At 40.6% G+C, this 16,642-nt stretch overlaps 1 protein-coding gene across 6 annotated transcripts in view; it reads left to right on the top strand.

Annotated features, from left to right (window-relative positions):
- The window catches only part of klc1a (kinesin light chain 1a), a 55,709-nt gene that overhangs the window by 1,918 nt on the left and 37,149 nt on the right, over positions 1–16,642 (top strand). For 5 of the 6 annotated variants that reach the window (XM_078289487.1, XM_071906118.2, XM_071906120.2 and 2 more), the window contains exons 2-4: positions 6,354–6,621; positions 8,994–9,224; positions 10,770–10,848. In XM_078289487.1, the coding sequence (XP_078145613.1) occupies positions 6,355–6,621; positions 8,994–9,224; positions 10,770–10,848 (577 nt within the window). In that variant the 5' untranslated portion in view covers position 6,354. Of the gene's footprint in view, positions 1–3,872; positions 4,005–6,353; positions 6,622–8,993; positions 9,225–10,769; positions 10,849–16,642 lie in introns of those variants that run through there. The other variant, XM_071906117.2, reaches the window with a different exon arrangement.

Here is a 16,642-nt window from a genome sequence, read left to right as displayed (position 1 = left end):
GTCAAGCCCCAAGTCTAAATGTAGAACACTGAGTCAAGTCAGAACAAATCAAGAGTCCAGTATCAATTTAATATCTTAACCACAACAAAATATGTAGGACTTTTCAATAGGGCACAACCGTTTTAATAGGATAAAACCTTGGTAAGAGCATCATGAGTTTGACAGAATTTAAATTCAGTCGTCTGGGGGAACAAATCTCATCACTTTCAATCTAAGTCATTTACACAAACATAAGATCTTTTGCCAAGACTATAGAAACTTTTTCAAGTCACCAGAACCCAAGTCAAGTCTCAAGTATTCTCTTAATGCATCAAGTCAAGTCTCAAACAATTAAAACTGTAACTCGAGTGTGACTCGAGTCCCCACTTCTGGAGAGCCATTTTGAAGTTAAGTTCAGACCGCTGGGATTTGTCAACAAGGCTTGTTGTGGCAGCAATGATTTTTCCCCATGGGCAAAGTCACCAAGCAGATGACCAGAGCTTCATAATTGCGTCTGGGTCAAGCTAGGGCTGTTCAACTGACTGATCTTAAATAAAAAAAAAAAAATGCAGCATCTATATAGCGAAGGCATATGGGCCCATATAAAAAGCCATATTTAAAATAGACACAATCAGTGTGTTGAGTAGTGAGGATGAGAACTGTCTGGCAGAAACAAACAGAAATACTAGATGGGCTAATATGAAGAAATCATAGAAAAGAAATCTGTTTCAAAGCAGTAAAAGTAATATAGAGTTAAAACCTAAAGCTACATCTGAGAAAAATCTTTTGCAAGTTATATTGCAACTGCACTATCTGTCCAAATGATTCCAGTAGTATACAGTATATTCTTGGTATTGTTCAGCCTTGGGGGGGCTGCAGTAAGGAACAGAGCCACTGCTGTGTCTCAGAGGGTCTTAAACTTTTTCACCCGGGGATTCAAATGATAAATTTAATCTCTCGCCCTGGGCTCACTCATGGAAAATAGAAGATATTGCTGCTCTTGTCATGTGACGGCTTGCCAGAAGTCAGCCTGCGACTCATTTTGGGAGGTGACACATGGCTCAAGACAGCAGGCTGTAGACAAATGAATTCACACAAAGCCAGACAGTCATGTTGTTGTGCTGGGTTCAGTTAGGATAAGATGTTCGCTATATTTACTCAGCCCCTTCGGCGTAACTGCTTTGCTGCCTGGAGCTCCTGCTGTCGACCAGATACAGAAGACCAAATCTGTTCATTATTAATACCAATCATACTTCTCATTTCCTGTGTCTGAGCTGTGCAGAGTCATGGCTCATGACTGCCTGATTTGTTAACCCATTTGTTGGTCCCTGAAGCTAGGAGCGAACATGATCACATGATAAATTAGTCAAGGCTTGATGGTCAAGTATGATTGATGTTTTGGATGAACAGTTTAGATCAAAGATGCAATGTCTGGGACAGCGCAAGAGTACAGTAGACATCCATGATCATTTTAAAGTGGTAAAATTCTTGTTTGGTGTTTTTGTGGGGTTTTTTTTTGCTTGGGTTTACATTTTTTTTTTTTTGCTCAGCCTCATTGCTGTGGTGTTTCTGCACTGCACTTCTCAGAGATCACCTGTCAGTCAAACTGTGGGGACTGTGACGTCTTTTTCCTTGGATTTTCTGTTCATGAATTTTCTGTTTTCTGAGGTGGTGCTCTGTTTTCTGTTTCTGTATCTATCGCTGCTCATGCTAACTACCCAGTTCTTCTTCTTCTGTTTATTCCAAACAAACCGGAAACGTAAAACGCATCACTTCCTGTGTGGCAGAGGACTTTTCCCAGGAAAGACCTACCAGACACCGGCTGTTTAGAACAGCAAAAAGCTTTCATGATCTGATTAAAGGCTGAATTACAATGGTGTCATATCAATTGGAGATAGAGAGCAGCAAAACACACATTTATTTATATGAAAATGTCACAGATTATTACTTTAAGATGAAATGTGTCCAGTAAATGTAACTTGCAGTATAGCAGCACAGAGAGGCAATGATTTTCTTTTCTTTTAGACTTTCACTTTCATCAAATGTGGTCCTGAATAATGGCTCATATCGTTAGACTCTCAGCCTACACATCACTGACTAAGCCTTTCTTAGCACTGTTGCTCATCCTCTTGCCAGCTACATCCTCATGCATGAAGCGCAGAGCAAGCACTTGATGTTCCTCTTCTTCACTGATTCACTTTCCCCCCGCAGCTTTCTTCAGAGCTTAATATTCTCGCTTAGTGGTGTATCGTCGATCTCGGGTGGATTGTTTGCTTTTTATACATATATTAGGTCAGTCCATCGCCTGCTGTGTTGTCTTTTGAATCCCAGTCACCGTCAGATGTTGTTCTGCACAGGGTGGGAGTTTGTTTTTAAACCCCCCCCCACCACCACCAGCTTCACCCACCCACCCATCCCACACCCTCAATATCGCGTCTCCATCACTGCATTAACCCGCTTATATGAAGAGTTGCAGCATCCCCGGGGCTCCACTTCAAACCAGCTATTTACATTTCAAAAGTTAACATCAGAAATAGTTCCCCTCTGCCTTTCCCTACGGTGCTTTCTGCTCTGAGACTCATCTGACGGCAGAAATAAAAGATTGTTGGTTCAGAACAGGAAAGAAAGGCCCGGGCTGTCACTTTCACTTCTGTTTTACACTGCAGGCGCTGTCTGTTGCGGTCCGTCTTGTTCTTTGCAGTTGTGGACGTTTCTAGCAACTAAAAATGGACCTTGCATCGTTTTAGCGGAGCATTAAACAATGTTTTTTGTAGATGTTTGGGTAATATTTGTTTGCGAGACCCAGGTTTGCCCCTTGGCCCGTTCTAAGATCCGATCCTGTAGCTGTTGCAGTCAATAAAGGCTCTTATTTGGATACTTATATCATGATGTATGGAAAGTTGTTCTGTAATTATTTTTTTCAATGAGCTGTACTGCAGCTAAATGAATGTAAAGGAAACACTGGAAGGAACTGGTATGATCTGCAGTTTCCCCTTTAATTGTTACATTTAGGAGGCAGAGGGTGTAAGCTGACCCCCGATCAATACACCCTCCCTCTCAACAGCACTTTGATTGATTAGGTGATGCAGATATCACAGCAGGAAACTTCACTTTTTAGCCTCCTGGCCACAGTGGTTGGTAAATTTCACCAGGTGGCTGATGCTCATTTCCCACCCTGATACATATTATTGTCAGCTGGGATTTTATCATAGATTTTATCATCCCATGTAACTCATTTCATAAAGAAGTATTGTTAATTACTTTATAATGAACATTATCCAAGGAAAGATATTGTTATCAGATTAGATTTTATCATCCCATGTAACTCTTTTCATAAAGAGGTATTGTTAATTACTTTGTAATGAACATTATCCAAGGACTGACGTTTTTATTTGTAGGTATTCATGAAAATCAAAGCTATCATAAAACTATCATTTGGAATTTATATTGAATTCAATGTACCAGTGGAAAATTAGCACCAGCCACCAGACAAATGCTGATAAGTAAGTAAGGTAAGTTTGTGTACTCTAACAGCCACTTTGGCAGATAGAGAACAGAAGTTTGGAAGCCCTGCTCTAAAAATCTAGTTTGCTGATAAATTAGTGAATTTTTGACATTTTTGCGAGTTTCCTTCGCTGATGGGTATCGGGAAAATCTCCCAGTGCTCCCCGGCCCTGGTCACCTAGAGCTGCTGTTTTCATTCTCCTCCTGTGCAGAGAGGCTATTTCCTGCTTCCCCCATCTCCCCTCTGCTGTCACCTGATAGGCTGGAGGCTGGTTGCTGAGTCACATGGAGCGAGGCTAGTTCTTCCTCCGTCTGCCTCGGCTGCTCGGGGCGTTCTTCAGCTATTGTTTTGCAATTTGAACCGCACTGGTCCACACTTGAATTGAAATGAGAAATCTGAGGCAATTCAAGACATGCCTGCTTCATTCACCTGGCACCATAGCAACTTATCTTGAAGAGAGCAAGCTGGTTTAACCCACAAGGTTGCACCATAGCAACATCAAGGATAAGCCTAATGTTAGGTCAGTAACACCCAAGAGTCATTTTCTTCTGCATTTTTCACACAAACATGTAAAAAGCTCTTTTCACTGCTTCTCTAATTAGTTGGATGACAGAGTGTTTTCCTTTTTTCAGATTGGTGTGCTTGCAGAGATTTATTAGGCTGCTCGCTACAAGTGCTGCCGAGGCGCTTGCTCATAATCCTCTTATGTGTGTGTAACGAATACAAAGCAAAGAAAGTCAGGATGGAGCGCATGAGGAGTTTGTCGAGGGACGATGTCCAAAGAACAGATATTTGCTTGCAGTGTTGTCTTAACATGCTGTTATTGCGTATGTTTTACCTTCATCTAATAGTCTTCCTTTATCAACAAGGCTGGTTCAGGTTTTGGACTGCATGATTATGGCTAAAACGAGAGTGCTGATCATTATGCTAGATATTGAATCATGATTAATAATAACTGTTATTCTTGATAATTCGAGGAACAAAGTTATTCTACCATACTTTTGGCATCTTATATGAATATCTCGATTATTTTTATCTACAGCGGACACTCCATTCATCCACATTCATAATTGTGGAAACTAAAATCGTGATATACAGTTATAGCTACATCATCAAATGTGCAGCCTCAGGTTTACATTTTTTAGTAGTTTTTTATTGGATGATACTGATTAAATACAGATAAAGCTAATGAATACTGACTTTGAATTCATATGTGAGTAAGTGCGACACTTGTGTAGCCAACAGATAATACAAACAATTATTATATATTTTATTTTCAGCTTTACAAAACTGTATTGAAGTATAAGCTGATCACCAATTTGAAATTTCAAGTTGATATATGTCTGTATCATATATGTCCTGATTATTCAGAGCAGCCTAATTTCAGAATAGTGGCAGCCACTGATCCTGTAATCTAAAATTTTGCTAACAGCGTCCTATCAATGCCTTTCAAGCTTTTTTCTCCGACAGCTTTTCCCCTCATATCTGCCGATATCTGTAAACCACACACAGCCCACACAAGCTTCAGATTTGGATTTGAACTGTCAGCCGGTGGCAAGTTTTAACGTCTGTGGTTTGGTTTGAACTTTTCTTCACAGTTAAATCAAAGTCTCTCTCTTTTCACCCCCTTTAAAGATGCCTGCTTAGGTTTTTAGAGCGCTTCAAACGGCATCACAAACGTTCCGGTACATTTAACCTTTGGTTCATTTCTGCAACACCCTGCTGCACTGCTCACACTGTTGTACTGAGCGTTTCCACTGCAGCAGGTAGCAGGGGTTCAGTGCCTTGCTCAAAGGCACCTCGAGTGCGGTTGTAGAGGGAAGGGTGAACATTTCTTATTGACTTTCCCCATCCGGATTTTCCCCAACCTGAGCCAGGAAACCCTCCAGTCACAAACACGCTTCTCTAACCTTTCGTCGTGTCCGAGCCCCTGCTGTCTCCGAGCAGAGTATTGATCGAAAAGGGGGATGAATCACTGATGAATGCTGCGAGAGCCTGTTCGCCAGTAGTGCTGTACAAGGCTGTGTAGCAGCCAAGAGACCAGCTTTGAATGAAACGTTTGAGGATTAGCCTACATGTTTGCTCATTCTTAAATTCTATACATTCATCAATATGCCAGACGTACCTTCCCTCCCCTCCTTTTGCTCTCTCTGGCTGCTGGATGCATGAAAGCTTACTAGACAGAATCTCATTCATTTACACAACATCCAATTATACAGATTAGGAAACTAACTACTTTGTCCACTGGCCACAATGGCTGTATGTTGGTAGATTCCAACATTCACCAGCCTCTTTTTATTCATTAGCTGCCAAAGTAGCAGGTAGAAGAGAACGACAATCAAAATGTACTAGTATTTACAGTAGCTAGTGTTCATTTCTCACCCCAGTTCAACCCCTATAGAGTTCATTTTATTGTTCTCTCAGGGCTAAACAGTAATAGTCTTATCCACTTAATATACACTGGATCTTAATCTTAAGTAATTTTAACACAAGATTGGTGGATTCCTGTGCATCCAAGTTCAGAGAGTCTCTAGATGATGTCAAGTTGCTTTTCAGTTTCCTTGTTTACATCGGGATTCATAAAATGATTTGTCCTTCTGCATCCATTAAAGAGCACTCTTTGTACTCCAGATTGCGTGAGGACATCATATATAGATTCATATGCATTGATACTGTCTTTCATACAATGTTTCATACAAAGTTTTCATGCAGTTCATACAATGTTTTGGCATTCAGTTTTCTCATTTCCTGTGCTCCAGGATGCGCGAGGACACCCAGTACAGACTCGCATAAACTGATACAGGATTCACCCATGTTAAATAGATTAATGCATCGTTTTGACGTTCAACTTTTCCCCCGTTAACTCTAGGATGCGTGAGGACATGTCCACCATGGTGTGTGTGAAGGAGGAGGAGGACCCTGGGGAGAAGCTGTCCCAGGATGAGATCATTTCCCGGACCAAGCAGGTGATCCAGGGGCTGGAGGCCCTGAAGCAGGAGCACCACTCCATCCTGGACGGCCTGCTGGGCACGCTGCGCTGCCTGAAGCAGGATGAGGAGGGCGTCCTGGTGGAGGAGAAGTCCCACATGATCCGCAAGTCCCTGGAGATGCTGGAGCTGGGGCTGAGCGAGGCACAGGTAAATGCAGGCAACCTCCCGGAGTCTCTGTCTGGGTATTTCATTTGCTAAAAAAATATCAGGCTCATTCTTTTACATAGTATTTTTTTTATTTATTCCTCATTTTGTGTGACTTAAAAACTGATCCTCCAACCTCAGATTTGAACTGCTCACCAGGAAGATGTTGTATAGTCTTTAGGTTTGTGTGGATTGACTTTCCATCACATCCAAGATTCAAGATTCATTCATTTCTTGTCATATCATCCAAAGTTGCTCGTACTGGTGGGCTATATGGCCACAATTTTATATCATAATATATTTTTTTCAGTTTTTTTCAGTGTTTCAGCAGTGCAGTTATTTAAACATTTTGTTAATTTAAGGGCAGATATCACATACACTTTTGGATAAAACTGAAACAAAAACAGCTTCCAGTATTCGTACCTATGCACATGTTTCAGTCTCAGGTGGTAAAATAAGTTTAAAAAATAAGATAAGATATCACTTATCACACACAAAATTCAGGAAAGTTGCTGGTGTTTCCACTCCTATCAATAACAGTCGTGTGAAAAAGCTTGCAGATGATATTTTCCTGCTCAATGTCTGACTTCTTATTACCAAACCAAATGTCCACACAATGGAGGATGCCGCCTTTTTTAGATAATCTCTTCTTCGGAGAATAGGAGGTGCGCTAATTTTACTTTTACTTCCCTCAAGCTCCATGTCTCTGCTGACATAAACAAAGGCACATGGGTGCTGCTGCTCGTACAGCAGCCCTACCCACATGTTATCAGCAATTTTGCGACTAATGACAAACTGCTTGACATCAAGTGTGTAGAATGTAAATACAGCCACATGGCTAATGTTCAGCCAAAGATTGTTTGCCTGCAGCCTTTCTGGCTCATCTAGATAGATAGAAACCATATGGGCAAATATAAACCTCAGCACAGATGTCTACCGGTGTGTCGTTCCTACTGGTACACCAGCTGCCACTAGTTGCTAGGAATTTGTCTCACTGTACTCAGGATAAATATGGGACAAGAAATGAAGGCAGACATACATGAACCCTCGTGTGAATATGAATTCTCATATGCAGGAGTTGGAAAACGCCAACCATCTTGGACACATTATTCTCACTCTCCCTATTTAATTTCATCGACCCACCCTCCATATAAAATACATACAGTAAACTTAAATCAGTGTTTCTGAAAGACTTAATTCCTGTCCTGAAGGTGAGTCGTGAGGTTCTCAAATTCTCCTGATGAAAGAAAATAGAAAATATGTTTTTGCAGCACAGGAATAAATCATGAAAAAATGTGGGTTTGAAGAGAGAAAGTTTGAAAACTACTGATAAGTTGTGTCATTATTCAGTTTGCATAATACTAGCCTATGAGTCACTGGCAATCCACGCATTAGTCATTGTTGCTGCTCTCGCCACCTCCCAGCAGGCATTGTTTAATAAATAAAGACACAATCCGCTGCACTTCAGCTTCCACTTTTTTTCACCCTTATATCCACATTTGCCTTTTTGGATCGCTTGCAGTTCTGGCAAAGTACTGCGTGATTCATATTTTTCTGCATAATTTCCCTGCTCTGACGCCCTCAGACCCCGATGCCTCCAACTCTTCGTCTAATTATACCCCTCTCAGCCTTTCACCTTTAAACATATGCCATTTGGTGGACGCTTTTACCCAAAGTGCCTCGCAGTACCATTAGTGCACACATTTTTAGCTCCGGTGGGAAAGGTACTCCTATCCCTGGCAGTTTTACTGGCTTGCTCTACCCATTGTGCTACCACTTAGTCGGTCATTATATCCAATTATATTCAGATATTGGGGTACTTTGTTTTCTTGTATTAATGGTACAACCTGCTGTCCTATATGGACCATAGATTTTAGTACTGATGAGGCTTAAGACTCTTGAGATACTACAGTACCTCACACTCTTTCATATCACAGGTATTGTAAAGATTTGGTATGACGTTTTTGAAGCCATTAGGTTCAGCCGTCCCCTTAGCTTATTGTTGTTTTGACCAATGGCTTGGTTAGAATAGTTTTATTAACTATTTCTAAGACTAACTGTAGATAAAAGAGAGTATAATTCTGATTAAGGCTGGGCAGTATGGTTGAAATCAATATATCAACAATCATAAGGTTTTTTTTCAATATCGATACACAGTATATCACGATATGGCTCGCATGAAAAATCACGTTAAATAATCAATGTCAGGTGTGATGTCAAACAAAACTAAAATTTGAAAATAATATTCCTACCATACCTCATTTGTCATCCCAAAAGGGCTAGATCCTGGGTATCGGTAAATGTGATTGGTAGCATTGAAGTATGAAGCAACTAGTTTCATGTCTGATGAAGCTCCGCCCCCCTCTTCCCCCCAGGTGATGATGGCGCTGTCGGGCCACCTGAGCTCGGTGGAGTCGGAGAAGCAGAAGCTGCGGGCTCAGGTCCGCCGGCTCTGCCAGGAGAACCAGTGGCTGCGGGACGAGCTGGCTGGCACCCAGCAGAAACTGCAGAAGAGCGAGCAGAGCGTGGCCCAGCTGGAGGAGGAGAAGAAGCACCTGGAGTTCATGAACCAGCTGAAGAAGTACGACGAGGACCTCTCCCCCTCCGTGAGTCCATTGGTCTTTCTCAATATGTGATCTTGTGTCTCCTCTGACACGTTTGGATGAAAAACCACAACATATCGAATGTATCGGATGGTGACTTGGCCAACAAGAATGAATGGGAAGCCCTAAGATTCATTTAGAGAATGACGCATCATGTCCAAACTAGCTGGCACAAATAAACAGTGCTATAGTCTATAGTGGTTTTCAATCATGTGTCATCGTTGCACAAGAGGATGCAAGTTTTCATTCCAATTAGCACACTTTCTATCAGAGAGGGGATCTTATTAGTAAAACCTGCATACTCTTGGGTCACGATGCCAGATTATTTTAAACCACTGCTCTATAGTTCAGAGCCAAGAATCTATTGATGGTTGAAACAGTTGGGAAAATGAACAGCTGTGTATCGTAATTGTTTGCACGACCTCAAGCATGCAGACCATCTCAAACCTTAAAGATGTGTTCTCTGAGCTCAGTTTTATAGGCATTCGAGACAACTAAGGACGAACACGCTTCACAAGGACACAAGTATCAATGTGGAATTTTTGATATTGATAATAACTTTATGCAGCATTAATACATTGTCGTTATCGCAATAATACCTGAGAGGACATTCTTTGCTGTGACTATTGGTGCAAGACACAGTTGAGTACCATTGGCAGCACCAAAGTACCATAATTACAGCAAAGAACATCCTCAAGGGTGTTGGGTGCTTGTATTCAACGATTACCAACATGTGTGTACTGAGTGAAATTTCCTTGAGTATTCCTTGAGTATGCATAAGAATTAAAAAAACAAACAGGAGAAAGCAAGAAAGATTGCCACCTAGCTCCCTGGTTGCCACAAGATTTGGCATAGCAACCAATAAAGATAGCTTGGCTAAAACCGCCTGTTGTATAATATGCATTAGCCAAAGAAATTGGGAAGAAATATACCTACATGCTGGGTTAATGTCGTCTTAGTGTTTCCTTTGTTTTGACCCCAACTGGGCTTCATCAGGTGTAGGTGGGCATCATTTATTCTGTTTGATTATCTGGATCAAGCATCTGGATTTTGAATGTGCTCTTACTAGCCAGGAGACGCTCAGCATTGTGACTAGTTGAAAGTTTTTCTCCAGGATTTCAGGATTGTTTGGACATTCAGCTCCCATTCATTTGTAATAAAGAGTCTTATATCCTGTTGCCCCCCCATGCACCCCACTGCTTCCTGCTTTCTGTGGTGTCTTAGTCTCTTCCCTGAACACTTTATCAGCAGCAGCGCCGAGGGAAAACTATCAATAAAAACTATCTCAAGTATTTTAGTTGAGATGTGCTTGCCCAGATCCAGGCTACAGAAAAGTCTAACATCAGCAGATAAATGGGAAGTTGGAAAATTTCTTCCTTAAATTGAGAGAAAATCCAATCAGTTTGGCCCTAATCTTTTTCTTCCCCTCCTCTCTCTTTCTGCTCTCTGTGTCTCTTTCTCTCTTTCTCCCCTTTTTCTGTATCATCTTTCTCCTTTCCTCTCTCCTCCTCTCTTTCGCTACCTTTCCTCCCTCCCTCCCCCCCTCAGGAGGAGAAGGACTCTGACTCCAGTAAAGAGACTCTGGACGATCTCTTCCCAGATGACCAGGACGACCAAGCCCCAGGCAGTAAGTGTTCCACCTTCCTCTTCCTCTCTCTACTCCGGGGACGTTGTTTCAGTCCGGGACCCCAATAAGAAATGCAGTATCTTGCCTTGGGACATAGCTTTAATAGCAAGGGTGCTCTTGTCATGCGGGTACGAACCAGAAGCAAGTCTGTGACCCAAATTAACTCCCAAGCGATGCTGAACCTACAAAAACAGAAGAGCAGAAATTGAGATAATGATGATAGTAAAAAACTTGAAAACATTTCACAATGTGTTCCAACAGTCAAATAAAAACATCATACTCATACAATAAAACTAGTAAAAACAAGAAGGCAGCACAACATAAAAAGATATGAATAGAAGGTAAAAAAAGATATAATCATAAAAATATAGCCTAGCAGATATCACATACCAACAAACCTATAAAAATGGCTGTTAAGAAGTGATTTAAAAGATGATACTGAGGAAAAACAAAAGTAAAAGTAAAACAAAAGCCCCAACAAAAATATTGCTGCTACAGAGGTGGGCTGTTTATTATTTGACAGATTTTATGGTTATACTTTTTGTCAATATGAAATATAAATCTTACTTTGATCTTTGATCTGATCTTGATTTGATCTTTTGAAGCACACAAATAGTTACTGATATTTGCCTTTTTTGGGGCAGCATAGTTAAAGAAACATTTTGTTTTACTCCTCAACCGTCCTTTGTGGGATTTATTCCAAAAATGCTCTACATCTACCTGCATTAATTGAATTTCGTCACTTGGATTGTTAGTATTTGGCAGGTGAAGGTTGGCAGCTAATGACTTAAATGTTTTTACAGAATTAGTTTTATTCTCGTGTTGGCAGTAACATCCTAAGTGTCACTCCTGTGAAATGGAAACCTCATTTGGGAACAAAACTCTTCAAGTCTTTGTACCGACTACACTCACCTAATATATCAAAGTGTAGTAGGTGGATGTCCCCGGAGTTAACTATACATCACATAATATATGGCTGTAAGTGTCCCCCGCTGTTTCATCGCTCCTCAGCCCTTTTCCTCGGTCTTATAAATCTCTCTCTCTCCATCTCTCTCTCTTACACTCTCTTCTTTTTCGCTCTATCTCACTCACTCTCTCACACACGCACTCCATTATACAATACAATTTTCTCTCCAATTTTTCCCCTCTCCTCACCTCCACCCCTTCCCCCAGCGTTAAATGGGGTGGTCTCCCAATAGCTCAGTGGCCCAGACAGCCGAGCTCTGTTGGCTGTGAAGGCCCATTAGTCAGGACCTCGTTCAGCCTGGCAGCAGGCCAGATGGAGAGGGAACCTGTGAACCAGATCACTGTTAAACCCTATAGTTACAGTGTTTCTATTAGGGCTGAACAATTAATCGAAATTTTATCGAAATCGCAATATGGCCTACTGCAATTTTCAAATAGTAGGAGGCGCAATATTTGTTAAAATGTGTGTCAAAATACCATTTTAAATTAAATATTGTCGTGCTGCAGAGATGTCCTGGCCTACACATCATATTCTACAGACTTAAGAAAGCATCTTTGTTTGGTACAGATCCCCGCAAAAATCACACCATAATCATTTTAATACGTTTTTCAATGAAAATGAGAATAATGATGTAAAAATGATCATTCCCTCTAATATCGCAAATCATATCGCAATTGCAATATCAGTCAAAATAATCGCAATTAGATATTTTTTCAAAATCGTTCAGCCCTCGTTTCTATGTGTTTTATGGAGCTGTAGTCAGTTAAACTATTTTTTTTGTTTAATGGTCACAATACCAGAATTTTGACTTTGATACCAATACCAAGTTTAATATCTAAAAATCTGATATGTCTACAGTACCATAGAAAGCTCAATGGCACTCAGTAGAGCGAATACCTCCGCCAACACTATGCAATTGTCAAAATATGCTAGTTCCACATGTCGGATTTTCACCAAAAGTTAATAATTTCTTCCATGCCACATTACCACCTTGTTTAAAATCAGGAGATTCACACGTTTACATGACTGGACCTGAAATGGGACATAAGATCTGCCTGTTCCAGTTCTTGACACTTGTAAGCATTTTAGACAATTATCACAACACCACATGACCAATCAGCTCTATATCTGTTCAGTTTCCATTAGAGCTGCCCTTCTACCACTGGAACAAATTTGGAAACATTAGCAGGGCGGTTATGTCTAAACTGGAAATGAGCTCTCCAGTGCCTCCATGTTGTTTGATTGGGCCAATAATGGAGGGTTTGGCTCTGTCTGTGATTGTCCACAAAGTTTGATGGTGTCACGTGAATCCTTTCATACATCATATGCGTTTTTGTGAGAAGCCACGCCCACCACCACACCCAGCTTTGGTCACTTGGCCTGACAATCAGTACTTCCTTGCCCCATGACCAATCTTTCCACAAGGTTTTGTGCAAATCCATTGATAACTTTTTGAGAAATCCTGCTAACAGACAAACAAACAAACAGACGGAATGGGGCGAAAACAAAACCCCCGTCCAGCTCCATTGGCGGAGGTAACAAGAAAAACCATGAAGCCATGTGTTGCCACACTTCAGCTTTGTAGAAACCTTTGCACAGGGGTTTTGATGTCGCTCTGGCTCCTGGCACCAGTTTGTCAACCAGTTTAGGTGGACTGGGATCCAGTTCAAGACGTGGTCGACTGTTTAATGCTGTTGCCATGTTTACACTCTGACTGCTGCAGTTCGCTGGCAGTCTGTTCCAAGCCGCCTCCTCCTTCTTTTAACTTTTCCAATTCTCCTCTTTCTTCTTTTAACTATTCCAATCCGCATATTTACATCCCCTGGTGACGCTGAAATGGAAATTTAGCTTGCAGAATCTATTTGTTGAACGTTTATAAAACTCAATAATGAATTCAATCTTTTGCAACTGTATTGAAATAGTATTGAAGTTTTAGTTATCGTGACAACATTAGGTCATAATGGCTGTTCACTGAAATGTACCAGCCCCTTTCACTATTATATAAACCAAATAGATTTCTGGAATCGAATGGGAACCTGAATCGAATGGGAATGATTGTTTGAATGATTAGTTACCTGTCAAAGCGGCTGGTAGAGTAGTAAACTTCACCAGTATGTGGCTGGTAATAATTTCCCACCCTTGCAGTGGTGCGTGGGTGTAATTTTAGTTTTTGTGCCACATCTCTCCCCATTTTGGCACAAATTATGATTCTAGTGCAGGTTGCAGTGCAGTAGAGGTAGAGCAGGTTGTTCTTGGGATGCTTTATCAAAATAAAAACGTGAATTCTCAACGTTAGGACTACATTTCTTCACGATTTAGAGGGAAAACTGGCTAAATTATTCTGTTTTTCAGCTTTTTCTCGAGCAGTGTTGGTAGAGCTCTTTCTGTAGTGAGCACCTAGTGAATTATGAATAGGCAGGAAAGGCAGAGTTTAGCTTGTAGCTGTGGGAAAGGAGTGGGAGTGGGCAACTTGAAGCAGAAGATTTACTTTCAACAGCATAAATCGCAGTAAAAGGGTTTCACTTTGGAGGTCAATACTGTATAATGATACAGAAGAAACTGATGAATTATATGACACTTCTCATCTGAATTATTGAGATATTGCCTGAGATGTAAAGGCTACATTTCCAGTAATTGCCCTGGAGCTGCATATAGAGGGTGGATGAGCATAAAAGTAGTTGGATAATTTATTTATTATTATTAATACTTTTTTTTTTATCTCTGTTTGTATTTATGTGGATTTGACACCTGCTCTTTTAAACATGATTTCCAACACAAAATTTAAATAGTACCTTTTTAAAAGGTGGTAGGTAACTTGAGTTCTTGGTTGAAAAAATTATAATGTTTTTACAGACTAGATCACCTGAAAGATGAATTTGAGATGGTGAATTGTTTCCAAAATATGTCTGCAGCATTTTGGAAATGAACTCTTGATATGTTTATGAACTGGACGTGGCATTTTCAGCTAAAGGTTGGCCAAAGGTTAAGTTTAGGCAACTAAAACAACTTGGTTAAGGTTAGGGAAAGGCTTTGGTTATGGTTAAATAAGAAAAACATTCGCAAAAAATTCACTGTTCTACTTCCGCTGGGAATTGAACTCCTGTTGCCTCCTTCATGTAATTTGGTGTTAACAAGTCGTGTTAATTTGTGTGAGATCAGGTTGGAATGAATGTGAAGCAGGGTGTTGCTGAAAAAGAGCTTACATGCTCAGTCAGCCTTACCTGGTTAAATAAGTGCTTTAAGTCTCATTAGTAGAGTAATGAAACTCCTTATGAAACAGATGAGCAGAAACAAAATTACTGCCGGGCTTTAAGTATTATCTGTGTGTGTGTGTGCTGAGTGAATGAAGAGATTGGAGGGATGAGAGGAGATGGAAAGAAAGACGGAGAGGAGGAAGAAGGGGATGAAAGGGAAAAGTGTGGGCAGAGCGAGACGGGTTGCACTCAGGATCTGCCAGAGCACGGAGAAGGAACGCATCATCAAACGCCGCCGCCACTTGCATTAATCCTCTCTCTTTACGTGAAATGGAGTGGATTAGACGCCTTTCCCCCTCATGCTTATTCAGTCTCACTGAAAAGCTTTCGGGTTTTGGCGAAGCGCTGTCAGCAGCAGTGAAGAAGATAATAATGACGGCGGCTCTGCCTTTTTTAAAATGACCTCAGGCTTATATACACTTGACTGTCTGTACAAATATTGACACTTCAGTCATTTAGCTCCAGAGTGACTTGCAGTGAGTGAGCAGGTAGGGATTCAGCGTCGAAGTGCCGGAGTCGAACCTGTGATCTCTTGGTTACAGGACATTCTCTTGAACTACAATACAAACACCTAGGGCTGGGCGATATGGTTGAAATCAATATCACGATAATCATAAGGATTTTTCTCGATATCAATATATATCACGATATGGTTCATGTATGCAAAATCACGTTAAATAATCAAATTAATGTTCGTCTCATTGAACCGAATGGTAATGTTAGGTGTGATGTCAAACAAAACAGAAATATTCAAATAATATTCCTACCATACCTTATTTTATGAGAGTTTTTAAGTAAAATTTGCTTGTCATCATCAATTTAGACAGCAGAAATGTGTGTCACGATATTAAAATATCTTCATATCATCACGATATTATTCCACTGAAAGACGATAAACGATAATATTGAATTATCGCCCAGCCCTACAAACACCTGCCCTTGCCATGAAACAGACCAACCGGGTAAATCCGGGTGAAAGCACTGATCCCATATTGATTTCACTTATTAAATCCACTTCAGTCATGCGGGGGGAAATACAGGTGAAGGGGAGGAGAGGTTAAAGGAGGATTTTTAAGCTTTGAGACTGAGGAAGCGAGACTGAAGCAGAGAAATGAAACTGAGAAATGAATTGCAGATGACACCTAATATTAGGCAGCTGTTGCTTGTTTTGTTTCTTCTTCGTATGTCTGATTAGACAAGAAATGCTACCATTTTCTTTTCATACAAGTAAGGATAAAAATCAGAGCTTTGAATGAATTTCATTGATGTACAGACTCTGGGGAAAAAAAATAAGGATGCACTGATACCAGGTTTTCAATCAGATCCCTGACTGTCAACAAATGATATAGACTATATCAAGTATAGTGTAGTATGAGGGATGTAGCATCATTTTTATGTGTGGGGGAAAAAGACATAAAATTTGCTTTGTAGTTCTTGGTAACGGATTTAAATACTTGGGGAAATTCAGTATTTAAATGCTTGGGGAAATTCTGGATATCGGTGCATTCCTTTGTTGTGAAAATGCTGTTGAGCTTTACTGGGCTGCGAACATTGATGCTATATTTATCCCCAG

This window comes from Centroberyx gerrardi, chromosome 17, assembly GCF_048128805.1.
Source record: "Centroberyx gerrardi isolate f3 chromosome 17, fCenGer3.hap1.cur.20231027, whole genome shotgun sequence".
NCBI lineage: Eukaryota > Metazoa > Chordata > Actinopteri > Beryciformes > Berycidae > Centroberyx > Centroberyx gerrardi.
Note: the sequence above shows the minus strand (reverse complement) of the source record. Positions and strands in the feature narration are given on the sequence as shown.